This window comes from Pelodiscus sinensis, chromosome 4 (genome assembly GCF_049634645.1).
Source record: "Pelodiscus sinensis isolate JC-2024 chromosome 4, ASM4963464v1, whole genome shotgun sequence".
Lineage (NCBI taxonomy): Eukaryota > Metazoa > Chordata > Testudines > Trionychidae > Pelodiscus > Pelodiscus sinensis.
The window spans coordinates 110,903,700-110,931,112 of record NC_134714.1 but is presented as its reverse complement, the minus strand read 5'-3'; the positions used below and the strand labels follow the sequence as shown (position 1 = coordinate 110,931,112).

The 27,413-nt window shown below is 37.2% G+C and overlaps 1 protein-coding gene across 29 annotated transcripts in view; it reads left to right on the top strand.

Annotated features, from left to right (window-relative positions):
- SOX6 (SRY-box transcription factor 6) overlaps nucleotides 1–27,413 on the top strand; it is a 519,233-nt gene that overhangs the window by 216,393 nt on the left and 275,427 nt on the right. For 28 of the 29 annotated variants that reach the window (XM_025190443.2, XM_006134565.4, XM_075928048.1 and 25 more), the window contains one exon: nucleotides 5,540–5,750. In XM_025190443.2, the coding sequence (XP_025046228.1) occupies nucleotides 5,540–5,750 (211 nt within the window). Of the gene's footprint in view, nucleotides 1–5,539; nucleotides 5,751–24,718; nucleotides 24,757–27,413 lie in introns of those variants that run through there. The other variant, XM_075928054.1, reaches the window with a different exon arrangement.

The following is a 27,413-nucleotide window of genomic DNA, read 5'->3' as shown; positions in this document are numbered from 1 at the left end:
AAAAGGCACTCAATTTTTAAACATCCAACAGGTGGGAATCCTTTGGGAACTTGCTCCTTGGCTAAGCAAATATAAATAATTACTGTAGTAAGAACAGCCTTTCAAATAGCGGATCTCACAGACGGGTCATTGTCCCAGTGAAAATGTCTTTGAAAGGCCTTCTTTGCCCCACTGTTTCTCCCATTGTCTAGTTTGTTTCTTTACTTAAGATCAATTTATTCTTATAATTGAAATGCGAACATTGCAGTCACATGGGAGATACACAGGACATGCTAGTGGGATAGCTGACATGTGGCTTTTTCCTTTGTAACTTTGCAATCTTTCTTAGTGCAAGGATCTTTCAGAGATCCTTGTCCCAAATGCTTGGGAATTAGTTTTCTTTCCTGGAAAAGAAAGCACTTGCTGGGCATTTAGATTTTTCAGATATAGTTCTGCTATTATTAGATAAGGTATTTACATTGGACTGGCTTTCAGTCTTTCTATTTGCCCATTTAATCCCTTGAATACCTTTCAGCTCATAAAGTTTTCCTGTTGACTCCTCAGCTATTCTGTTTCCCATTGCTAATTTCAGAGGCAAATGAGTTTCAGGAACTCATCCTTGGTGAGGTATCTTAAAGTGCCAGTTTAGTTTTGGAACTGCACATTGGGAAGCCTCATATGTGGAGATTCCAGGTTCTGGGAACACAGTTTTTTATTGCTCTCATGGTTTTCTCTGAAAGTGGCTTACTGTAAATAACTACTTCAACCAACCCAATTTTCATGCTTACTGATTTTCACTTTTTCTCCAGCCACTATGTAGATACATTTCCACAGGAACAAATTCTGTCCCTCCCTCTTTGTGGTCATGTAGGTTTATGGGCAAAGTTTGTGGCTGTACTGTTCAGTGATGGTAGGATTTGGAGACATTAGCATACATAGGCTTCAGTCCTTGTATCCCAGGGAACATCTGTGCTGAACTCCTTCCATGTATGCCACCAGGGTGGGACGGGGTGTCTGGGTGCTAGAACTCTTATTATTTCTGCTCATTCTACAGATCAATCAAGTCTGTTATCTCCAGTGTAGAGGTATAAATAAAGTTAGCATCCTTCTATGACAGACTGATGCAAAACCCATTGAAGTCAATGGAAAAACTCCTAGGAACTTCAGGGGACTTTGGGTCAGAAAGAATTAGGACACACTGAGAAGCCATAAGAACATAAGAACGGTCATACTGGGTCAGAGAAAGTTCCATCTAGCCCAGTATCCTGTCTGCTGACAGTGGCCAATGCCAGATGCCCCAGAGGGAGTGAACAGAACGGGTAATCATCAAGTGATCCCTCTCCTATCAGTCATTTCCAGCCCCTGACAGAGGCTAGGGACGCCATTCCTACCATTATGGCTAATAAGTTTTGATGGACTTAACCTCCATGAATTTATCTATCCCTGAAGGGGAAAAGCCAAGTTCTACGAGTAAGCTTAGGCTGAGATTTATGCTTGTCTTTGTGTTGCTATTAAGAACATAAGAATGGAAATACAGAGTCAGACCAATGGCCCATCTAGCCCACTATCCTATATTCTGACAGTGGCCAGCGCCAGTTGCTTTAGAGGGAATGAAAAGAGCAGGCAGATTTATAAAGTTATCTGTCATCTAGTCCCAGCTTCTGAAAGTCAGAGGTTTCAGGGCAATTGGAACATAGGGTTGCGACCCTGACCATCTTGGCTAACAGCTCTAGTTGTTCCTTCACGAGCTTACCTAATTTTTTTTAACCCAGTTATGTTTTTATTTTTATACAAATGTTTAAATTAACAATATAAGTAGAATGCCAGGAAAATGGTATGTTTTAAATCCTCACTCAATAGATGTGTGCTGGGGAGGGGGGAGAGGTGACTGCTCAGAGGGGATTTTGAGTATATTGTGATTATTAGTATTATTTTATTGTACGTATAGTACTTGAAATTTACACAATGCTTTCTAGGCATATTCCTTGCCCAGACTGTTCACAAATTTATCTAGATAAAGCTAACAAAATTAAGACAGAGAATAATAATTTGGCATAGAGATGGCCTGGGTAATTTCTGGAGAAGATGGTTTTAAGGGGAAGATTTGAGAATCCAATCATATATTGATTTCAGTGAATGGTACTAAGAGGAAGTAAGAGCAGAGATGTAAATGAGGGCTTTGGACAGGTGACCGTGGAGTTTGAGTTTAATACAGGTAGAGAAAAAGCCAATTTAGATATTCAAAGCTAGGCAATATAGAACTAGGAAAGAAAAATTAGCAGCAGGTCTTTGGTGCTTAGTTTTTTGTTTCTTTGCAAACTACTAATGTGTTCCCTTTGCCAAAGAGATATTTATTGCTATTAAGTGTATATTTTTCATTGAGTAAGGAATGCAAATACCTCATTTGGTGTACACAATCCCAATCTGCAAAAGCGACGAGGAGTCCTGTGGCACCTTATAGACTAACTTCAGTTAGTCTATAAGGTGCCACAGGACTCCTCGTCACAATCCCAATATTCATGCATATCAATGACTATTTTTGCCTTAGAATTCATTTGCTCCTTCTTATTACATCTGTAAAGTGACTTTTAGCTATGTATCTTAGAAGTATTCTCATCTTTGTTTGGTAAGAAAATAACATGGCCTAAAGACTGAAGGAGCAATACATGAGCATCAGTGTGTGCATATCATATGCTCAGTGAAATAGTTTGTATTCATTTGATTTTCTCTGTTACTGTGAATCTGAAGATATAGGGCAATCTGGGTAAAAGTGATCGTAGAATGATAGATTTTGTGACTCCAAGGAGAGAAAGGAGTGAAAGCATAATTAGAACAATGAACATCAAACAAGTAGATTTTAACAAACTTAGGCTACGTCTAAACTGCACACTTATTTTGGAATAAGCTATTCCGTCTGGAATAGTTATTCCGAAATAGCTTATTTCGAAATAGAACATCTACACTGCAGGGAAGCCTCAAAATTAGTCCAAGTCAGGCTTCCCTAATGTAGACATGCTACCTCAATTTAGAGCCCTAGGAAGAATAACTTCAAATGGCTCTGGTGAGGGGCTATTTTGAAATAGCAGAAGTGGAGCGTTTACACACAACTTACTTTGAAACAGATATTTAGGAATAGGCGATATTCTTTGTAGAATGAGGCTTACAGAAGTTGGAATAAGCCATCTGTTGTTTCAAAATTATTCCAAAATAACTTTGCTGTGTAGACACACCCTTAGAGAACTGGTAGGTAAGGTCCCATGAGAAGAAAATCTAATGGAAAAGAGACTTAAGGAGAACTGACAGTTTCTCAAACTACCCCAATGTAAAGGAAAGACAGGAAGACTAGTAAGAGGCCAATATGGTTTCATGAGGAGCTCTTCAATTACCTTAAAATCAGAGGAATTTTACAGAAATTGGAAGCATGGACAAATTGCTAAGGATGAATACAAAATAATAGCACAAACATGTAAGGACAAAATCAGAAGAACGAAGGCACAAAATGAGTTACACGTACCAAGGGATATAAAAGGCAAAAAGAAAAGGTTTTATAAACACAGTAGGCATAAGAGAAAGATGAAAGAAAGTATAGGCCCTCTACTTAGTAGGAAAAGAGAGCTGAAAACAGATGACATCAGGAAAGCTGAGGTGTTTGATGCCTATTTTACTTCAGTCTTGGCTAAAAAGATTAATTGTCACCAGATGCTTAACAGGATTAATATTAACAGCAAGGCGGAGGGAGCACAAGCCAGAACGGGGAAAGAACAGGTTAAAATCAACATGAATTTGTCAAGTACAAATCATGCCAAACCAAACTAATTTCCTTCTTGGACAGGATTGCTGGTCTACTGGATGGAGGAAGCAGTAGATGTGATCTATCTTGATTTTAGCAAGGTTTTTGACAGAGTTCCACATGATATTCTTGTAAGAAAACTAGGGAAATGCGGTCTAAATTAAATTACTGTTAAGTGGGTTCATAACTGGTTAAAAGTTTGCACTCAGAGTAGTTATCAAAGTTGCACTCTGTCAAACTAAGAGGTTATAACTAATGGGGTCATGCAGAGGTTTTTCTTGGATGCAGTGGTAGTTAACATTTTCATTAATGAATTGGATAGTGGATTAGCGAGTTTGATTATAAAATTTGAATATGATGCCAAAATGGGAAGAGTTACATGCACTTTGAAGGACAGGCTTCAAAGACCTTGAAAAATTGGAGAACTGGTCTAAAATGAACAAGATGAAATTCAGTAAAAAACAATATAAAGTAATACACTTAAGAAACAAAAATCAAATGTAGCAATACAAAGTTATGAATGACTAGTTAGACAGTAGTATTGTGGGAAAGCATGTGGGGATTATAATGGATCACAAGTTAAATAAGAGTCAACAATGAGATACAATTACAAAAAAAGGCATGAGATATAAAACAGGTATTTTGTAAGTAAGATGTGGCAGGTAGCTGTCTTGTTTACTTGGCACCTGTGATACCTCAGATGGAATGTTGTGTCCAGTTCTGGGTGCCATACTTTAAAGAAGATTTGGACAAGTTGGAGAGAGTCCAGAGGACAGCAATAAAAATAATAAAAGTTTTAGAAAACTTGACCTATAAAGAAAGGTCAATTGACAAAAAAGAGTGAGGCATGAGGTGAAATCTGCTAAGGGCTGTTATAAAGAGAATGGTAATCAATTCTTCTGCACGTCCATTGGAGGGTCGGACAAGCAGTAATGGGCTTCATCTGCAGCAAAGGAGACATAGGTTAGATATTAGGAAAAAAATTTCAAGCTTGAAGGATACTTAAGAATTGTAAGAGTCTTCCAATAGAGATTGTGAAATTTGTCATTTGAGACTATTAAAAATAGGTTAGACAGACACTTGTCAGGATGGTCTAGGTATTCTTGGTCCTGCCTCATTGTGGGTGCCAAGCATGAATACCTTTTGAGGTCCCTTCTGGCCTGTATTTTTACAGTTCTATAAAAGCAATGGACCAGATCCTCAACTAATATGAACTGGCTGACCTCTTTTGAAGTTGTGGAGCTGTGTTGATCTACACTTGATGAAGATCTGGCCCAGAGTTTTTAATTTGATCTCTCCCGTACTTTCTTTATTGATACAAAATGTAGTTATTGATCAAATTCCAATTGCACAAACCAGGAGAAGACTTCAGAGGCCTAACACATTCATTGAACAAATGGCAATAGCTCATTTTCCCCCCAAATTAATCTGTCATTCTTTGAGTAGGAAATATTCTGTATCGTAAGGGGAAATTGTGAAAGTTGAAAACGATGAACAAGGTAGGGCTTAAGTAACACTAAAGGCCCTGATGATATAATGGAGGCAACTTTACCTTCCTTAAATTGTATTTTGCCCTGGGGAACTGGGAAAGTGCCAGAAGTGCATGGGTAATAGGACCATTCCTTAGCATGGAATTTAGTGACACTTGCCTAATTGACTGTTATGAGCAATACACTGTAATATTTATATATCTTCAATTGTTATCTAATCCATATGTCGCAGATAGAAGTGGAATAGTCTGTGTTTTCATGTTGTGTTGTTTCTTTGCAGGAGTCAGAGAGTAATAAGTTATGTTCCCTATATTCCTTCCGGAATACCTCTACCTCACCACACAAGCCCGACGAAGGAGGCCGCGATCGCAGTGAACTAATGACCAGTGTTAATTTTGGAACGCCAGAACGCCGCAAAGGAAGCCTAGCCGATGTGGTGGACACATTGAAACAGAAGAAACTAGAGGAAATGACCAGGACTGAACAGGAAGGTATGTGTGGGTTAAGACTGTTGTAATATATTTTTCCTGAAGATTTTATGCCTTAAAGAATGTGTGGGGTATCCAGAGCCAGAGAAGCACATAATTGGCAATAGCTGGGAAAAAGTTATTCACGGTTACCATGGCAATGGCAGTTTGTGATCCATTAGGCATGTTAGACAGATATCTCTGTTTTCTAAAACTTTCAGAATTTTAGGTGGTGACTATGAGTCAAAGCAAAGATTTAAGCTTAGACGTTGCTTCCGTTTATTTAAAAAATCATAATGAATTGCTAGCTGGTCTCATCATGTTTGTGGATATAGTTCAGTATTTTTTCTCCTTTTAAGAGAAAAAAAATGAAACAAAAGAGGTTTTGACAAACATTAGTTATTTAATTTTATTTCAGTCATTGTCATCTTCACTTTACTTATACCAACGTTTGCAGTTAGGGAAGGAGGCACTTGTTGAAAGGCTAGGAAGGCATTAGCTCTCACCTATATTTCTAGATCTGTGGCCGAAGGAAATGTGTGTGCACCAATATTGTTGATTGTGTCAAATGGAAATGCAAAATCTTCCGGCTAGGAATAAGTTTATATTCACTTCTTAGCACAATCTGCTCATACTTAAATTAGAATTTGGCCTGAATAAGGACTAAATACAATTGGGGGAAGTGAGTTCATCCTTCTAGAATGGCATATGGATGGGTTCTACACAGACCTCTCGTTTTGTGTATAGTGAAGCCTCAGCAGACTCTGTGGTACCCCCTCTCAGTCCCTGAGCCTGTGGGGAGACCTGCACAGCATCTGTATTAAGGAAGAGAAGGCTGGGATTAGAGCAGTGGGTGCTCATAACCTAAAATACCTTCACGTAGATTCCAGTAGAGAATTCACAGTTCTGTGTCCTCAGGCTTCTCCTATTCTGCCTCTGTGCCATGGAATTCCTGCTTAGGGAGTGTTCTGGTAAAACAACAACGAACTGCCAGGGAGCCTGAGGGTCCTGAAGTAGACACAGGTGTGGTTCTGCAGTGGGACAAGTTCTGCCCCCTGCAATGAAAAATATGGGGAAAATATGTGAAAGAAGGACACTTTCAGAGTCTTTCATTTCCCGCACCAGTTGGTGGGTATTTCAGGCTTAAGGGGTCTGTAACATCCTGGTTTTGAATATTTGGTTCACAGGCTATAATGGGTATGTAGTGAGTAGTGAAAGTAGAATTCCATTGAAACTGAAATTGACACAACTTATTTAAATATGGGAAATATGCAGGAAGGTAGATTTATGAAGGGTTTTACATTTCTTGGCATAGTTTTTAAATGACAGGCACATAGTTAGCTGTGTTCTATAGGTGTCCTTTCTTAAGCTGGAGTAGCGTCTCCAAAGAATGTCCCAGATTTTTGAGAACCATCTGTCTGTTTTCAGCTGTAAAGATCATTCTTTTAAAAATTATTTCATAGGTTTGATGGCTAGACTAGGAAACTATTTTAAATTTTAGTTTGGCAAAATCATTTTTGCAGTCAGTTAACAGTTGTTCTGTACTCCATGCTAATCAAAGGCTTCTTGGCTCCTACACGCTGCTGGAGTTTGCAAGTTGTTGTTGATCATAAAGGCGCTACAGCTAAGACTTTCCAAAAGTACTCTGTGTAGAGCGCAAAAACAAATGTTCATGAAATAGTTTAGGCTTAATGTTTTCCTCTGATGGTTTACAAATTTTAACTTATTTTCCTATTGAAAAATGGGGTCTTTACCATCCTTGATCTTTTTAGTATAAGCTACGGTTGGTTTAAGAGAGATACTTTATACAAGAAAAAGATTACTTTTTCCTGAATGTAAGAGTTCTCTACTCTCCATCCATCTTCCCACCACATGAAGAAGAGTGGTTGCATGATTTATAATCTTGGTAATGCTAATGCTGATGCACTGTTCATTTTAATGCCTCTTTATTTAGGCACAAAAGTGGCTGACCACATCTGCATGTGAAATTATTTTCACATTTTTGCCCAGCTACTTTTGCAGAGAATGGTAATTTGACTATTGCGAGATATAATTGTTGGGCATCAAATTGTCCTGTGTTTTGATTAGCAACTATAGAAAATTAATTTGCAGCAAACATTTGCAATTATGCAGTGTATTTCATGCTCTAGTATCTCAGATATTGTTAATTTTTATATTGAGTGGAAACAGATTGTCATTCTTTTGGTACATTTGGGCACCTGCACGTGTGAAATAGCAAAATGCTGAATGAAACTGCTTCAGTGTTTACCTGAGAAACACAATGAGGAATGCAAAATGGAGATTCACAAATTTTCACACTTCTTTGATTTGAATTAAATGAAGATTTAAAAATCCAATTTGAATTTAATGTTTTAAGGCTCAGAGTTTGTAGCTGGGTATAGGCAGATCCTGTGCTTACACTGAATTAGTTGCAGGAATAAGACTTAAATTAGGAGACACCCTATAGCAGACCCTTTCTTTTAAATGACCTAATAATCATCTGAGTATGACTAGGCCATACTCGGGTTTGTCAAAATAGGCTTGTTTAGAGTTCATAAGTTCTTCGGAAAGTGATCTACAGTCAGAGCTGCTGAAGAGTCCTATGCATGAGTCATATTGAGACCCTTATTCTACTCCCATTGAGTCAACAGCCCATTTGGATTAGGCTTTAAGTGGCTTTTGCCAGGTCAAGCAGTGAGTTGGTTGCAGAGCTGGAAATAAACCCAAAGCTCCTAACTCCCAGTCCCTTTCTTTGATCAGTACTGCCTCTCCCTCCCCTACTGGTTTCCTTTAACTTCACAAAATTTCTGGTTTACCAGTGGAATATGGGTTAGGGTTAGTGTGAATCTCTAGTGCAAAATGCTTCATAGTTGACAGTGTCCTTTCCAATATAACATTTCTGTCTTTCCTGGAGATGGCGCTTCTGGGCCCCATGACAACTTGGAATCATGAGAAAATGAATACAAGTTTAAAGACTTTATCCTGTCTAAATAAATATATTTAATCAGAGTCCTTTGGCTTCTGAAAATAAGTTGTCTAATCAGAATTTCATTTGAGCAGCTGCGACCGAGGAGGTCAACAGGCATTGCCTAAGAGAATATGGCCCAGCTGGCTAAATTTGGTTGTTGTAGTGATTTAAATGGTCAAGTGCTGCTTGTAATCCAGGACCGTCTGCCTGCAAAGGAAAGAGTGAGTGCTTCAGCATAATGTACAGCTGTTTTAATCTTTCTTTAATAATAGTGCTTCAGCCAATATCATGCCTTGTGTATCACTCTGCAAACATAAGCACCTCATACAGGACTAAACATATCTTAGGTCAGTTTCTTGAGTTACATGTAATTTGGAAAAAGCCCATCACCTGCAAAACACAAACAATAATGAGTTCCCAATCCAGTCCTTGTACAAATTGTACATTAAAACAGCTTGTGACTTAATTAATAATGATTTGGAAAGAATACAGATATGGTAGAATTTAAATATAAAAATAATAAAATTCTATTCAGTGTTTACAAGTAACCTAGCTGAGTACATAAAGACGTACTGAAATATATCCTCATGTGGTGTAAGAGGTCAGAAATGAGACCAGGTGTCTAATTAAACTAAGCTATAACAAACATTAAGAGTTCTGGATAATTTCAATATACTAATTTACATTTTTTATAGAAGGAAATGCACTGGACACTATTTTGGGGAAGGAATTTCTTTGACATTTTTTAAGAGTATCTTCCAGTGAAGAAGAAACTTGTAGTGTTCAGATGAAGGATATACATGTTTGGCACTTTGGTCAAACTTATGTCTCCTCCTTCCCCTTCACATGCCCTACCCTTTCAATCACTTCCAAAATATTGCTTATTACTACTCTGAAGTGATATATTTACATTGTCTGGTCTGCCTCGCTTCTAGACAAAAGAGTAGATTTGAACAAGACATTCTGTTGTACCTCATCCTAAGCCTCTTTGAGTAATAAGTACTAATATACATCTTGTATGGAAGATAGATTTCCCTTCAGAGTTGATACTAGTGCAGCTTCAGAGGTATGGAATGCTAGTATGGCCAGTCAGCTGGTACTCCTGAGCTTGAAACTGGATGTGTCATTGCTGCTAAGTGCTAAGCCCTCATTACTCAGGCATGGAGTCCTACTTCACTGTTGACCTTGATTCTGTGCGATGTATACAATGTCATTTTTCAGGAAAGCTAAATTCAAAATTCCAACACACATTTTTTTATAAACTGGTTTTCATTCTTGTTTCATCACAGAACAGAAGAGTTGATCAAGCTAAAGTCAGCGATTTTTAATTTGTAACTGTATATTACTATATCCATCTTAATTGTCAGTCATGTATGCATGTGCTCTCTCTCCATACATACATATATATATATATATATATATGCATATATATATATATAACAAGCAGCTGGCCATGTATACCTGTCAAAATGTATATTAAATATACATTAAGCAAATTATAGGTAATATATATGTTTGTGCATGTATACAATAGAGTTCATAAATATAGAAATTGTTGCCTCAATTTGTAGAAACGACAAGGAGTCCTGTGGCACCTTATAGACTAACAGGTGTATTAGAGCATAAGCTTTTGTGGACAAAGACCCACTTCGTCAGACGCATGTAGTGGAAATTTCCAGAGGCAGGTATAAATATGTAGGCCAGAATAAGGCTAGAGATAACAAGGTTAATTCAGTCAAGAAGGCTGAGGCCCACTTCTAGCAGCTGATGTGGAGGTGTGAACACCAAGAGAGGAGAAACTGCTTTTGTACTTGGCTAGCCATTCACAGTCTTTGTTTAATCCTAAAATGATGGTGTCAAATCAGAGGGATACTCCTCTGATATATTTGTAGAGATTCAGTGTTTTTCCAACTCTTTTGACCCTTCCTTTGCTGGTGAAAATTCAAGGGTTAATAACTAAAATAGCTAAGAGCAAAACAACACAAAAAAGTCTTCCATAATAGGATTAAAGATACATACAAAACAAAATATTGTAAAAGGAAATGTGTGCAATCCATACTGACTTCATTGGGAGTTACACAGAGATATTGGAGGATACAGTATGGTCTGTAAGTGTGCTCTTGCCTTTACGTTTTAATTACAAATTTACGAATATACTCAACTTACAAAATCTGTATTTATACTTTTCCAAGCAATAGGATTTCCTTCACTTCTCTTGGTAGATCTCACTTTTAGAATGATTTGTCCCTTATATTTAGTTTCTTTGAGGCCCACGGTGTGGTTTGGGTTTACATGGGGCTCAACATGTGGCGCACAGGTGGGATCCTTTGAACATGGCCTCCACTGAGAACACACTCCACAACGATGAGGCATCTCCCAGATGGGATGAGCATTGAAAGACACAAATGGACAGGGTAGCTGGAATAGACAGGTACAGGATGTCGGCGTCTCTAGGCCCCAAGGAGAAGGTGCTGGGAGTGACAGGGCATTGTGGGAAGTGCTTTGTATTCATGCCCATCCATGTGAAAGAAACTATATGCATATATATTTGTATGTGTATGCAACCAATCTTAAGTTGCAGCCTTCGGCATGTGCTGTGAGTATCACTGTAGCCCCCAGGGCTTCCAAAGTTGAGTAGCCCTGGAGTAGATGGTATTTCCCCCCACAGATTAATATTAAACTGTTATCCCAATATAATGTTAGAGGACATAGTCCTCAAAGAGATTTTCTTTTGGATGAGACAAAAAATTGAGTTTTTTGCTACTTGTGGGCATTGAATATGCTCTTACACTTTTCACAAGAGTAGTGTCTGATTCTAATTCCAGTTGGACAGTTATCTATCTGCCACATTCTCACCCCAGTGTTTCCATTGAACAAGGCTGAAAATATTTGGCATTTATTAAATATATATGCCTTATATTATTTTCATGGGTTCTAGGTGGTTACAGATATGTTTTCTACTTGAACAAATCTTTTCATAGATTCACTATAGTTTGAAGTTAGGGTTATCTAACGGAATAGTAATTCATAATCTCTTGTGGTAGCTCTTGGAGCCCCAATCAAGGCTTGGAGACCCCCCATTATGCTAGGCATAGTACACAGATACTGAATAATGGTCTTTTCCCAAAGAGTTTGCAATCTAATAGTCCTTTTTCCTCCTCTGAAAAACAGTTAACAGATTTGTTATATATCAGTCATATACTACCTGTACTTGTATTGGAATGGGTTACCTGGGGACGTGTGGAATCTCCATCCCTAGAGGTTTTTAAGTCCTGGCTTGACAAAGCCCTGGCTGGGATGATTTAGTTGGGATTGGTCCTGCCTTGGGCAAGGAGCTGGACTCAATGACCTCCTGAGATCTCTTCCAGCCCTAAGATTCTATGATTCCATACCTGCCCCCTTTTCCATACATTTTTACAAATACTTACTAGTAATAGAGATACTATGTTCAGAGACATCACTGGCAAAGTTCCCATGTTCTTTAATGGTGCAGGATTATCTCCTAAATCTGTGAGCAAACTCCCTTCAATTGAGATAGTCATGTACAGTGAAACCGTTGTTATCCGGCACTCTATTAATCAGAAAACTTTGTTAACTGGCATTATTGTCAGCAACAATACTGTCACATCTTCAGGCGCATAGGCCTGGCTTGGTTTACCATGAGTGGCTTAACAATTTTTTATTTAAGAAGTACTAATCATCTTTAACTCAAAATAGAAATGTGTGACCAACTGCCACACACTACAAAACTACCAATATTAAAAACTTGAGTTTTACTATTATTATCCATTGGTTTTTCCTAGGTTGATGGGACCCTCAGATAACTGGAATTTTTAGATAACCAGAATGCCCTAATCCCTGAGCGAGCCGGATAACACAGGTTTTACTGTATGAAATCAATATTTATGCATAGTCTGCTTTTTATCAATAACTATATTATCATAGTTTTTCTGTATTTATTAACCACACATTATTTCAAAGGACTTCAGTAACTCAGCCTTTATACTTGTACTTCTGTTGAATGAGCTTCTTCCCTTTCTAGCTTTCTTCCCTCCCCCCCCAATATCTAAGATTTGTAGAAGCCTGACAAAGGGTAGGTGAAAAGACATGGAGGACCTTTTTCCCATTTCATACCATATTCTTGCATAGTTTACCTCTTTGCTACATGCTTGATTGACTCACTTTTAATCTTCTGTGGTTTTCTCTGCATCTGCCCATTCCCTTTCAACATTCATTTCTACCCTCAGATCATTGTGTGGTTCTTCACAGGGACATTAGTCACTCATTTCCATGACTTTTTCTTCCTTTATGAAAAAATTGTAGCTTGTTGTTCTTTATCTTAATTATAGTAGTTATAAGGACTTGTTTTATACTTGTGGGCTGAATAATTGAGGAATATTAGCAAAAAAGCATCCAGTTATCTCAATGGCTCCTCCTCTGGTTGGTTTCTCTGTTTTTTGAATCAGAAATATTTAAACTGGGAATCTCTTTGGTGAACCGTGTTTATAATCCAGTCAGGGTACGTCTATACAGCAGGTCTAAATCTGTAAGAAGCTATGTCAATTGTGTAGCTTAAGTCAAAATAGCTTATTTCAGCTTGTGGAGTGGTCTACACAATAGGATATCTGAGAAAGAGCACTCTTATTCCAACTTCCCTTACTCCTCATAAAATGTGGGTTACAGGAGTCAGAGTAAGAAGTCCTCCAACTCAAATTATTTTGACATTATGTTGAAATAACTGCTTGTATGTAGAAGGGGACTTTGTTATTTTGGAATAACGTCAGTTATTCTGAAATAACACTGTTGTGTAGATGTCAAGTATCAGAGGGGTAGCCGTGTTAGTCTGAATCTGCAAAAGCGACGAGGAGTCCTGTGGCACCTTATAGACTAACTGAAGTGTAGGAGCATAAGCTTTCGTGGGCAAAGACATCTGACGAAGTGGGTCTTTGCCCACGAAAGCTTATGCTCCAACACTTCAGTTAGTCTATAAGGTGCCACAGGACTCCTCGTCGCTGTTGTGTAGATATACCCCCAGTGTCTGGATATTGAATTTTCTCCCTGAATAAACTCCTGTGATTTCAAACTCCCACTGTACCTGGTCAGAAGGTTTTCCTTGTCCACTTGTAATCCAGGAGTGTGTTACAAATTATTAGTGCAGTTTTGATTTTTTTTTTATAATTTCTTAAGTAAATAAGTATTTCAGAGCTACTCACTTCATGATCAAATATATCTCACTGGATCTGTAAATATTTCTGGCATATAATATCAGATATTAAAGAAGAGGAGGTAGATAGCTACCTGTTTGTCCTAGGATTTGGTGTTGATGCTTATCACAGGAGGCTACTGGATCTCCTCCCCCTCCCCCCCACATGTCATTGAGCTCCATTGGTGATGTCTTCTAATTCTTCAGGGTCTCTCTTGAGCTGATTGCTACAGAAAATATCCTGTCTGGTTTTCTTCGTTCACAAAACTAGCATACATGTGGCAGTACAGGTTTCTCCACAGTGCTCTGAGAGGTTCTGAAAAAGGGGGTGGGGCATATAAATATGTAGATTGTATAATAGATAGCGTTGCCATCCTACATTGACTTCCACACCTAGTCACCTTCTAGCTTCTGTCATTAGACAACTAACAAGGGTACCAGTTATAGTCAACTGTGGTGGTTTGTAATATGGACACTGTTAAGAGATGCAATGATACCACCAGGTCATTTCTTATAGGCCACTGAGCAGCTGTCAAAAGAAAAAACGTTTTGGTCAGTATCAGGCAGGCTCTTGGAAGTAAAATCAAGTAATTCATTACCTGATGAGCAAGCTACTGTCCATTTTGATGGTGGTTCTTTGGCCCAGTTCAGAATGCCCACTTTTTGGAACTTACTCCATTTGAGCATCAAGCTTTTTTAAAAATCTATTTGCTGACAGCTAACAAAGCCTGGCTCTAAACCCTTCCCTTCTTTTGGGTTGGGACAGGGTTTGAAACACAGATCTGAATTTTGTGGATTGGGTCACTTCTTCTAATTAAGCTAATTTTTGATTATTTATTGTGGTGTGTTTAGCTGTCACTTTTTATGTGACAGCTAAATTTATTTGCATCCACGATCCATGATGATTAATTACCTTTTTTAATAGGTCTCACAGCATTTCTATCTTTCTTCAGTTAGGATGTGTCTAGACTACACCTCTCTGTTGACAGAGAGATGTAGATTAGGCACAACGAAATTGCTAATGAAGCCAGGATTTAAATATCCCACACTTCATTAGCATAAACATGGCCACCGCTTTTTTTCTAAATGGAGTTTTTTGAAAAAACATGTCAGTCTAGACACAAATCTTTCGAGAAATAAAGCCTTTTTCGAATGATCCCTTTTTCCTCATAAAATGAGGTTTACAGAATCTTTTGAAAAAGGTTTTATTTCTCAAAAGATCTGCTTCTAGACTGCCATTTTTTTCGAAAAAACTCCATTTCGAAAAAGAGCGGCAGCCATGTTTATGCTAATGAAGCGTGGGATATTTAAATCCTGGCTTTATTAGCAATTTCGACATGCCTAATCTACATCTCTCTGTCGACGGAGAGGTGTAATCTAGGCACACCCTTAGTTTCTCTGACCTCCAGCTATAGACTGCCTTGCAGTCAGGGATGGGTTAAACTGAATTGAATTTGGATCTTCTAAATGTCAGCACCTCCTGAGCTCATCCAACCAGCTCCTCCCCAATGATTCTTCCTCTTAGATTTCTAGATCCCTCTTCTTCACAGACCCTGTGCTTCCAGTTTCTGCCTTCTGTCTTTTGCCTGTAACCTCACTAAACCTCTTTTCCCCCAGACCCTACCAGTAGAAAGGGAGAATTTTACATTTTTGACTATATGATAAAATATTGCAGCTTTTCTATCAAATATTATTTCATCTATTTGCTGCAGCACATTTCTGATGCTTTTATTTTTAGGAATCACGTATTCTGTGACCTACCCACCTGTGCAATATTTGAATCAAAGACGAATTAATTGCATTAATAGTATCATGAGAGCAAATACGAAAATGCAAGGAGCTGCCTAAACAGTCACATCTTCCCTTATGAAAATCAGGAAAGCAAATTCAGTGTAAATGGATACAATGAAAGAAAATCAGGCTCCATCGCTAAGAACATTATTGAATTAACAGCTATAAAATATGTAAAGCTGCTTCACTCGTGTAGACTCGGCAGCAGATAACTAAATTCAAACTTCATTACAGTTTCTAATGTACTGTAAAGCTAACAATATTATGATCAGAAAATGTTTTATGATAGGAACGGAAGTCCATTGGGTAGTCAGGTTTTGATTTAGCAAATTAATATTATAGGGCAAATTGAAACCTGGTTTTTTTTAAACAATTATCAGGTTTAATATAAAAATCTAGACTATTTCTGTTCTTTTGATGGCTTCAATGCCATGTATGTCAATCCTTATGCAAGTGAATTTTCAAGTTCTTTAGGTGAACAACCTCTGGTTTCTTTGGTGATGAACTTCAGTTTTAGTTAGTCCTATTTGCTCTGCCATTCCTGCTGTTTTGTAACTGGGCCTAAAAGTGCTTTAAGTGCTTGTGACCGTGGTAATGAATGAAAATATCTTACCAGCACTGGGAGTATTGCATTAGACTGAATAGTCACCTTACTTGTAAAAGCACTATTAGAGAGGGGCAGCTATAAGTAAGGATAACGATTTGTGTCCACTGCTTATTTACTGAAAATTGTAAATGTATTATTTATTGAGAGCTCTCCAGACAGTGCTTGTCAGAATAAAAATGTCAGCTCTAAGCAAAATGTTATAATACATAATAAAAATGCTAGGTACGCACTTTAGAAACCCAACTAATTAGATCTGCTTTTCTTAAAGAAACGACAGTAAAAATCCTCAGTGTTATGTACATTTTAAATGTTGATGTATTCCTTATTTTCTTATACAGTGTTTGGTTTAGATACCTTATCATTATTTAAAAATAATTTTGACAACTTTATAATGTTGCTACGTGAAATACAGAGGCAGTGCCGCTTGGCTGAAGGAGGGAGCTACACAATCAGGCTGCCCGGCTCAGCTAGCAGAGGGAGCATCTGCTCTCACCTCTATACTTTAGTCTGAAAATACAAGATGCCACTTCCTCCATGAGCGATGTTGGCTGGCAGGCTTGTGGAAAACTGCCTCCAGTGTAAACAACATAAAATTATTAAGATTAGTCCTCAGCTGTGCTAATTAACCCCAAACAAATTTTACGTTAAGGAAACCATCTCTGTTCAACATCAGTGTTACTTTTGTTTACTATTAAAAGCCATTAAGCACTGGGTAAAATCAGTTAATTCTTTTTTATGTATTTTTATGAAAACGATATTTTTAAATGTTAGTTCATGATTTGGGGAGATTGTTTCTCCTCCTGAAGCTTACAACATGAAGGCTGTCTTGTTAAAAATATATACAGCCACAGTGTGTCTCCTTATGGATGAGAGGAAATGTGGTTTTGAATTTCTCTCTGTAACAAGGAACAATTTAGTTCAGTATAATAAAACTCAGATCACAGCTTGTTAACGGTATTTGTCTTCTTCAGTGCATATCAGCCAAATTCAACCCTATAATAAGAAAGCCTAACTTCATTTACTTTAACAAAGTCATATCCATATACACCTGGATTTGGTTTGTACATCTGTTGATATTACAGTCCTTCACACTGCACGTTGGGCCCGGTCCAGTTCCGCTGAAGGCAACTGGAGTTTTGTTAGTGACTTCAGCAAGAGCAGGATGAAACCCTACATGAGCCCCTCTTATCTCTTTAGTTTACATTCTGGCCTAACCCCTATGTTTTCTCAGCCCCGTGCATATTGTATTACTAGTGAACACCGAATAGGAATCAGAAACAAAAAATGATCTGGTTTTCTGAGGTAATTTTTTCCATGCTGCCTATACATGCTTTGGGTTCTGACGAATCCTTTTCATTTTTGCATGCAGTTAGACAGCTTCCTTCCTTGTGTGCTCGTTGGCATACTGAACTCCAGAACATAACCAAAATCAAATGAATTAATAGACGTGCGTGTCAGAACACTCCCTTTTTTCTTTAATAACATAGCAGAACAGTAGTGAAGAGATATTCATGAAAAGGATAGCATAATTGCTGTGGTTGGTGCACTAGTGTAGGCAAATATTGTATAAACATCCCCAGACAGTTTTGCTAACATACCTCAGGCCTGACCAACAACACCCGTGCTATTCCAGTCTTGGGCTGCTCTTTAACACAGACAGCCAATTGTGCAAAGCCATGCCAAAATGTCCTGTTCTGCAGCATAACATTCTGGAACTTATTAAATAACTGTTGTCTTTTATTAATCAGAACATATTTTAAGTTATATTTGGTTAGAGACCAAGAAGTGTCTGGGCCTTCTGCCCTATCCATAAACAGCTATTTGCTTTCTTCTTTTTTGTTCTTCTACTTATTATTAATGCATTGGAGTGAAAATAATAAAGGCAGCTTTTACATGACTATTACTGCTGTACTTTGAAGTGCAATTATAATGCATTTTTATCAGATTAAATTCCTCAGTCACCTGCTGTTTATATGAAATTCTCAGCTGATTTGATGAGACTTTGTATCACCCTCTGAGCTATGGGCATCATCTTTACCTCACTTAGAGTATCATTGAACTTGTTCACTCTTTTGCACTTTATCCATTTGAAAATGATACAAACAAGTTGACAATTTCATCATCTTGCTGAATGCTACAAGGTAGAGTCTCCGAAGACACTGAAGGCAACTGGAGTTTTGTTAGTGACTTCAGCGACACTTGAAAACTTCATATATGTCATCTCTTTGATGCAAATTCCTGCTGTCATTTATAACCACATTGTATTTATTAAGGGTGCCCATGAAGGCAGAATTTTGTTCTTTAAATGTGTCTTTGAATGTTACCTGGTTGTCTGATGCTTAAAATGTGACTGGATCCTAGTAGAGGTATTATCACTTCCTCTCCTATCTGAAATATGTAACAACAAGGTTGCCATTAAATATTTACAATGAAACAAAAGCTAACACAAAGGGCAGAGGTTTGATAAAGTGTCAAAAGAGCTTGCTAGTGAAAACCAGAGACTCTGGGCCAAATTCATTCATGGCGTGACTCTATTAACTGAGTTACTTCAAGAATAATGTTACCACAACCTCTATACATTTGCATCATTGTTTTTATATTTTATAGAAGATTTTGAATGGCCCAGAATGAATGTTAAAAATCTATCACCTGACTGCTCCCTATTATAAGATTTCTTTATGTTAGGTTCTCAGGTTCCTTTATGAACTGTTTCTGTTTTTATCTATGTAAATTTGTTTGTTGCAGCTTTATTAATAGGTTTTGATATATCTTTAATTAGCTAGTTAATTAATAATTCACTTGGAACATTTGTTTCTGCATGTTTAGTGTATCTCTTGTTCCTATGGTATAATGTCTAGATAAGATTATCTTATCTACTGCACTGCATTGCCTAAATACCATTTCATAAAACAAATTACTGTAAGATATGCAACTTCAGACATCAAATTTATAGTTAATGAACAAAAAAAGACAGTATAACAAACATTTCTATTTAATAATTTTTTCACTTTTCTATGTCTCTGTTAATCTGTACTGTATTAGCAAATTTAGCCAGTACTAGATCAGTAGTAAAATGTGCTGAAAACATTTTTTTAATTCAGTTTAAGTTGATTATCACCAACTCAAAAAGAAACCAGGGAGCTGGAAAGCACTGCATTATTATAATGCAGAATAGTGGCAGGATTTTACTTGTATTAAGACTAAGATTTGTAACCTATAGTAGTCCAGGTTTTCTCTGTGTGTATTTTGCTGCTAAATCATTTTTTATTTATTTTTATTTTTTACAAAAAGCCAAAAAGAGACCATAGGATTTGAAACACAGTGACCCTGAAATGATGGGAAAATGGCCAAGGTGTGTCAGCTAATTTCTGACCTTGCTTTATGAGTTCTGCTGTTCCTTATTCCCCTTGTCAGTCTGTGAATCCCTGAGGCTGTACAAACTGGCCTAACATCACTCAACTCCAGTTTTATATCCTCTCTTAATAATGTTGAGTCTATTCTGTCCAGCTTTGATTCAGACAACCTGCTTGTCTTGAAAAAGTGATATATTTAATCAGTGGCTCTGTCTCCAGCATGGCTCCCACTGCGTGAGACTAGAGCCAAAGAGTAGTGCAGTGGCCTGTCACTTCTGTTTGAATAGGTAATGTGGAGCCGTTCAGCCGAAGAGACAGGCGCTGGAACTGCTTGTTAGGACACATGATCAAAAGCCACTCTCTGCTTTCTGCCAATCAAGCCTCATGTCGCCTTGTGGGGCAGACATTAAATAGATTTTTCTGCCGTACACTGTGGGCACTTAGCCAGTTTGACATGTGAACTGTTACAAAAGATATCAGAGTTTCCACTGCTTGCTGACTGCTTTTAAATATTACCAAGCGCTTACTGTCCAAACGAGAATATTTTAAATACTGTATTATGATACATTTCCAGCAGCATTACTCAGTCTCCTTCATGCTCCAAACAGTTTATAGATGTTTTTGGAAGCAAAACCAGAAGTTGGTTTTCTGAAAAAAAAAAAAAAAAACCCAACCAAAAATAAAAACTGTTGAACAACTGTATGACAAATAGGTTTGAACAAGATGATTATTGTCTGAGAATTATGGTGAGTTGTCTGTTTTCAATGTTTTGCTTTTGAATATTGTTTCTATTTTTTGTTTGCTGTTTTAACATTATTTCATTAGATTTTCCTAGTTGAGCTCATAGCAATGTTTTTTGTTCATATATTTGTGTCTAGGGATATTAAAATGGGTTTATTTTGTAAATTAAGTGGATTTTATTTATTGTGTTTTTTGGCTGGTGGTGCAAATCATGGCACTCTAAAATGGTTCAGTAGTTGTATTTATTTACGCTTTCCCCTGGTCCCCCCCCACCTCAGATCCTTGTATATTACCCTTCATAGCCACCTCAGCTCCTGTGCCCATGGCAACAACACAGTGGTGGAGGTTAACAAAGATGACATTTAGGCTTTCCCTAAGTAATGAATATTCTTCTGTAACTTACAGGCCCACTAAATATATCCCATTTTGGGGGGTTCCGAACACACAGATAACTGCATTTAATAGTGTATTTGATATCTGGATATTGAAATACTTACTATTTATTCATTGCTTGCTGATCCTGATCTAATAATCATTTTTCAAGGAATAAAACATTTTCACCAAAACATGCCATGGCAATCTAGTGGAACTCATTTAAACAGTGAGCTACACATAAACAGCTGCTCCTTCAATAAGCCATTCTTTATAATACCCTTATTACCTTCTAGTGTCTCAAATTCTGATTAGTCAACAGTGCTGATTACTACATGGCATTCCATTGCCCATCTTCCTTCTGCTCAGCTGCTCATGTCTTAGCTGTTATGTGATTACAACACAACTTGTGCATTGTTTCTCCAAGTTGCTCTCCATACTGTATATCTTAAAAAGCTCTGAGTAGACCGACAACTTTATACTGAACTACTGCAAAATGATTTCTGTGACACTTTGTGCCTGGGATTATGTATGACAGTGAAACTATCGTGTTCTTCACAGTGTTTGTATTTTACTACTTTGTGGTAAGGATGTCCAACGTTTCTTAGCTTTGCAATGAGGAGAATCTGTAAATGTATTCCAGTTAATCGAACTTTAGTAAATAGTGGTTAAATACTGCAACATTTGGTGTATGGCCCAAGAGGAAAGACTTAGGATATAATTTGCAAAAGAACTCAACATTGGCCTGTCTCTGCTCTCATTAAAGTCAGGGTGGGCAGACATAGATAGGGGCAGCGTTAGGCCAACGTGACACTGAGTGCTTTTGAATGCCCCTTCCCCCTTAAATAATAGGAGCAAATAAATGGAAAGATGTGTGCTTGAGAATGGAATTGAACACACCAGAAATTGCATAAAATGAAAGAGATCACATTTGGATCAATAATCCTGGGACCATGATTTTTAGGTCTAGGCAGCGTGTACAGCAGGCCATTAAATGATACAGTAGCCTTGTTTAGTTGAGCGATGCATAGAATTGTGATGAGGAAAACATTCTTAAAGTGGTTATAAGCCCTCAGATTCCCATGCTATAGGTCTTTAGAATCTAGTCCTACTGAGTAGGAAATGCTGACACACCAGAAATGCAACCCCATTAAAGGCCCTAAATCTGTCATTGTGCTCCGAAGCCTGTTCTGAAAATAGCAAAGCTCTTTTTGTAAATTAAAATTGGTGTGAATGGGAACAGATGTTGGCATGCTTTACTTTATCTGCAGGGATCCCAGTTAAGGGGGAGGAGAGGTCAGCAAGGTTAGATGGTAGGAATTATGGCAAATGTGCAAAGGACAAGATAGCCTGCTAGAGAGATTGTGTTGGATTTTGTGTAGGGGTATAACAAAATGTAGTGGTTACTTTTGATAGCTGAATTGATATCCTCTATGCAGAAGGAAGTCTGATTGTGTAACATGTTTAGTTCCACATTAAGATTATATCTTTATATTCAAGGAGAGAGATACACTCTCTCTGGGGGTTTTTTTTAAATCACTCTTGTAAGGGGGAGATTCTGAATGACTTGAATTCTTCTGACTTCAGTGGGAACTGATCTTACAGTCACATATGAAGTGAACAATACCATCTAGGATCAGACCTTATGTAATCTGCACTGAAATGGGCATTTGGTATAGTTTCAACATCACTTTTTAATATTTTGGGTGAACTGTCATGTTGCATCAAAGCCATTATAAACTTTTAATACTTTTTAAATAAAATCCTCTAAAAAAATAAGGTAAAGTAGTTTATGTTTTAATGTGTACAATTTATCAAATAGATTCTGTAGTCAATTTAAATAAGTCTTGTTGAAGTTTCTTTCTTCATTTGGGAAAAAAAAAGCATAGAATGAATTTATTTATAAGAACCTTAACAGTTTCCCTCAATTCCTTTTACATTTTAGATTACCTTATAATTTTCTAAATCTTCATGAACAATAATGATCAATTTTGTCAGTATTATTCACACCTTTTATTAATTTAACATAGATGAATAAATGTGAATGTTGTGAAGAGTTGATTGGGAATAGTTTTTAAATCTGACAGTTAGATTACAGGGTACCTACGAAAAATGGCTCTTTCACTAGGTACCTAGTAATTTAATTCTTGTTTGAAATTATTATAATTTATTACAGTGTGTGGGTCCTAATGAATGTCTACTATTAAATGAAAAGGAGAAATTGAAATTATGGATTTTTTTAACTTGTATCTTAAAAATCCTCTTAAACAATTCAGCAGATATTAATAAGCAATGTAGTTTTCTTTTCATTTTCGATGAGCCACAAACAGAAACATTTTTGTCAGTACATAATGATGTTGAAGTAATGCTGCTGCTGAATCCTATGTAGAGATGATGGAAGGCAGTTTTAAAATAGAATGAAAGCCGTGTTAACTATTAAAAATATGAAAAAAATTCTGTCCTGTCCTGCCATTTAGGGCCCCAAACAGCAGCCTTACTCAGGCAAAACTTCAAATGATTCAGTGTAAGTTTTGTCTAAGTAAGAAATGCAGGCGTGTATCCTCAATATGTTAAATTTATAGCAGTGTCAGTTCAGATTTTTTGTTCACATCATCTGTTGTGACAAAGTGTTGGAAAATGGGCAGGAGTGGATTGGAATTTTGCCTAAAATCATGTTTTACCCCTTTCATTTTTAAAAAAAGGAGGAACGGCCAGTCCATTTGATCTACATGGTGGGCAAGTGTAGAGTAGATAGACCCAACTTTTTTCCCTCAGTCCCATGATTACAGCTAAATGAAAGAGAAGAATATACTTACTTAAGTATATTATCTAGTAATGTAGTACAATTTGAACAGACCATAGAATATTAGGAGGAAGGAATGTTTCCAAATGAACATTTAAGATGGAGTATGCTGAAATTGTACATAAATAATAGAACATAAAGTACAAGATAACAATGATGGAGAAATGTTCATTACAAAATTCCTAGTGCCTGGTTCTCTACTCCATTACACCAGTTTTGTGCCAGCGTAACTCAATTAAAACACTCCACTGATAGGGTTACACTGGCATGACACTCATGTAATGGAGGGAGGAATCAAGCCTTGAGTTTTGCTTATGGTATATTGTATCTTTTCTGCTTCAAACATTGCAGTCAGGTTTATATGATATAAATCTTTGATGAGTGTGTGGAGGTTAGAAATTTTGATCAGAGTCTCCTCATAGTTACACGGATTTAAAACCCTATTGCTGCGTCTAGATTGGCATGATTTTGGGGAAATACTTTTAACGGAAAAGTTTTTCTGTTAAAAGTATTTCTGCAAAAAAGCGTCTAGATTGGCATGGATGCTTTTGCGCAAAAAGTGCTTTTGCGCAAAAGCATCCGTGCCAAGTGTAGATGCGCTTTTGCGCAAGAAAGCTCCGATGGCCATTTTAGCCATCGGGCTTTCTTGCGCAAAAAATTAAGGTGCCTGTCTACATTGGCCCTCTTGCGCAAGTATTCTTGTGCAAGAGGGCTTATCCCTGAGCAGGAGCATCAAAGTATTTGCGCAAGAAGCACTGAATTTTTACATTAGAACATCAGTGCTCTTGCGCAAATTCAAGCGGCCAGTGTAGACAGCTGGCAAGTTTTTGCGCAAAATCTTGCCAGTCTAGATGCACCCTATCAGTTGCAGTCAGTGGTATTTCTCTGGATTTTAAATTGATGTAACGGAGTACAATTTGACCTATCTAAACAGTTTTGTGGCTCTTACTGCAGAAGTCTTAAGTCATGAAAACATGAGCCAGTATCTCTGCAAGCCAAAAACATCTATTTCCAGGCTGAGTAGGACATTGTAGTTGGCTGCCTTTTCATGACTGTAATCTATAAGTGTCAACCAACATGCTTGTCATCCTTAATGAAGTAAATTAAATGTGAATGGTAAAACATTACTTTGGTTACCTGTTGCTGTCTTGCAGCTGGTAGATGGAGTCTCAGTTGGGTGTTCCATTCTGAGGTAGCACTGCATGCCTTCATCCTTTGAGTTGCATGTGTCTTTCTCACATGGTAAGAATGTGTTGGATATTATTCCACTGCATGCTTCCTGATGCCTTGCCGAAAGATGGTTGCAGTCAGTACCATGGCAACTGTTTTTAAGTGGGTGTGATTTGGCACCATCAATAATCCTTGCATTCTTATGAAATAATTTTTTTTTCTAAGTTTATGGAAGTAAAAAGTGAAAGCCATTATTTTCAAAAGTAGTCAGTGACTTTGGATATCTGCATTTTTAGCAGTCAAAGAGGGCAAGGCACCGAAAATCACTGGCTACAATTGAAAATGTTGTCCTTATAGTACGTGCAGAACAAAGCTTGTTGTGTTACATTCTTTGTTGTAGTTCCTATTCATACAGTTGTAATGATCCTGCATTATTGGCTGTAGGAGCTGGTTCTTAAACATTTGGGTGTTTTTGAAGCTTCTACACATACCAAATCAGTTAATGAAAAAGAAAAAAAAGAAACCGTGGAAAGAAAACATGCTATAATGTTGGTCAAAGAGCAAAAATGCAATTTTTAAAAATACTGTGTATTTTTTTTTTGAAATTGCATGTTGCTCGCATAACAAACAATTTTCCTTTGCAGAATTTCTTAGACAAATTCTCACTATGGCAATTGTATATGTAACCTTTGAAATATGTTTGTTACTTAAAAAGAAAATACCACAGTTCTATTGGACCGGGGCTTTCTGGTCCTCACGTGAACCTTAAATGAGAGATTGAAATATGTTTGGTCTAACTTCATTTCATCTAAATGAGATGCGATTAAAAGGTTTAAACAGTTTTAAAATTATATTCACATTAGTGCAATCTGTGAGCTTTAATACTAAGCTGCCTTGTTGGTTGCTTCAATATTGTAACAAACCAGCCAGGCTGAGTTAAAACTGTACAAAATTGCAGTATTAAGCTTATTTGTTTCTTCCTCAGTCACAGAGTTACCTAGCAAAAGTTCAATTTGCTATTTAGATAGTAGCTGTACTTCTTAGAAATGACCTTGTGAGGTACAGAAGCATGGCACAGTGGCACTTTCCAGCTGTACACATGGTATCCGTCGGGGTACAATCATGCTCAGTCCCAGCACCGCAGGCTTGGACATATGTTGAGTTTTATTTCTTTCTTCTGACATTAATCCTATTCACCAGCTGTTCTGCCAGCTGCCATTCTTCAGCTTGGAGATTACATTTTTGGGGATACCAACAAAGGTCTAGTTGACCAGTGTTCTCCCCATTAATTTTAGAAATGATTAGATTTTGGGTTAGGATTACTCAGCCTTTTCCCCTGCCTATGTCTGTAGTCGTCTTGGATTTTAATTTGATTTATGATCATTTTCAATACATTGTAGATAAGCCCTTAAAAGAGCTCTAATTTCCAGGGTTCTAGTAAATCGATGTTCATAAAAAAGGGCTGCAGTTTATATTTTGAAAGTTGTAATTCGTGTTACGTACACTGCTATGTAAACAAAATTAATTTGTGACAAATTTTTCTGATAAAATCATATTTGAATCAAAGATCTTTTCATTCAATATTTTCACATTTACATGTATTGATGTTAAGATACAGTTTATAAGATATGGTCTCACTAATATAGTTTGAACTGGCTATTAAATCTCTGTTACACACAGAACATATACTAATAAGTAATATAGATTTCTCACTTCACATTCCAGATGATCTATCCATAAGCAGGATGTTAAACATCTGTAGTTTAAGCCTTCTGGGACTAACACATTTATTAATGCTGGAAAGAAATGTGGCCTGAACAATAAGGTTACAGACCATGTGGTAAAGAAACAGCCCCAATACCTTCAAGTCAGCATATACAGGGCATTATGCCTCAATTCTAATACTGTAATAAAAGAACAGTAAGAAACTTAAACTGCAATCGTGTATAGAATATATTTATTGTATTCATATAAGTAAAGACACAAAATTCCATACTCAGCATACTTATTTCAGCTGATGATTTAAAGATTTCTGTAGCACATTCTTCATGATTGAGTTAAATGGGCTATTAGCTTATATAAGACTAAATTGCAATGGTAAACATTTGTTACAGAGTAAGTTAATAAGAACTTGAAATTCTGCATTTCTTTGTACTTTCAGTGATATGCACAGATCACATAAAGGATAAGGAAGGAACCTCAAATTAAGCCACACCTTAGGGCAACAGCAGTCACAACTAATAATAACTACCCACTTTGTTTCCTTGTTTCTGTTTCTTTTTTGGAGAATTAAGAAAAAGTTCAGTTTAATAACATTATGGCTATTATAGTCTTCATGCTTGATGTATATACAAACATGAGTTTTTGTCAACGCATATCATCATCCAGAGTCAAAAACATTTTTGGGGAATAAAAACAACATCCCTTGGAAAAAAAAATTCCTAATGAGAAGTTCCAGGCTCACCAGTAGTAACCCCCTTTACTAAATATGGCCATTCTATTTATAGAAATATTCATATTTTCATTGGTGGCCAAAGCACTGCTTATAGGAAAACCTACAGGTGACTAATAGGAGTTGCTCACTAAGTGGAATAATGAATAGTATTAGGTGTCAATTAAATCAAGCTTCCCCGAGGTGCAGGTGCTCCACAATGTACTGACACATTTCAAGTAGCAGCG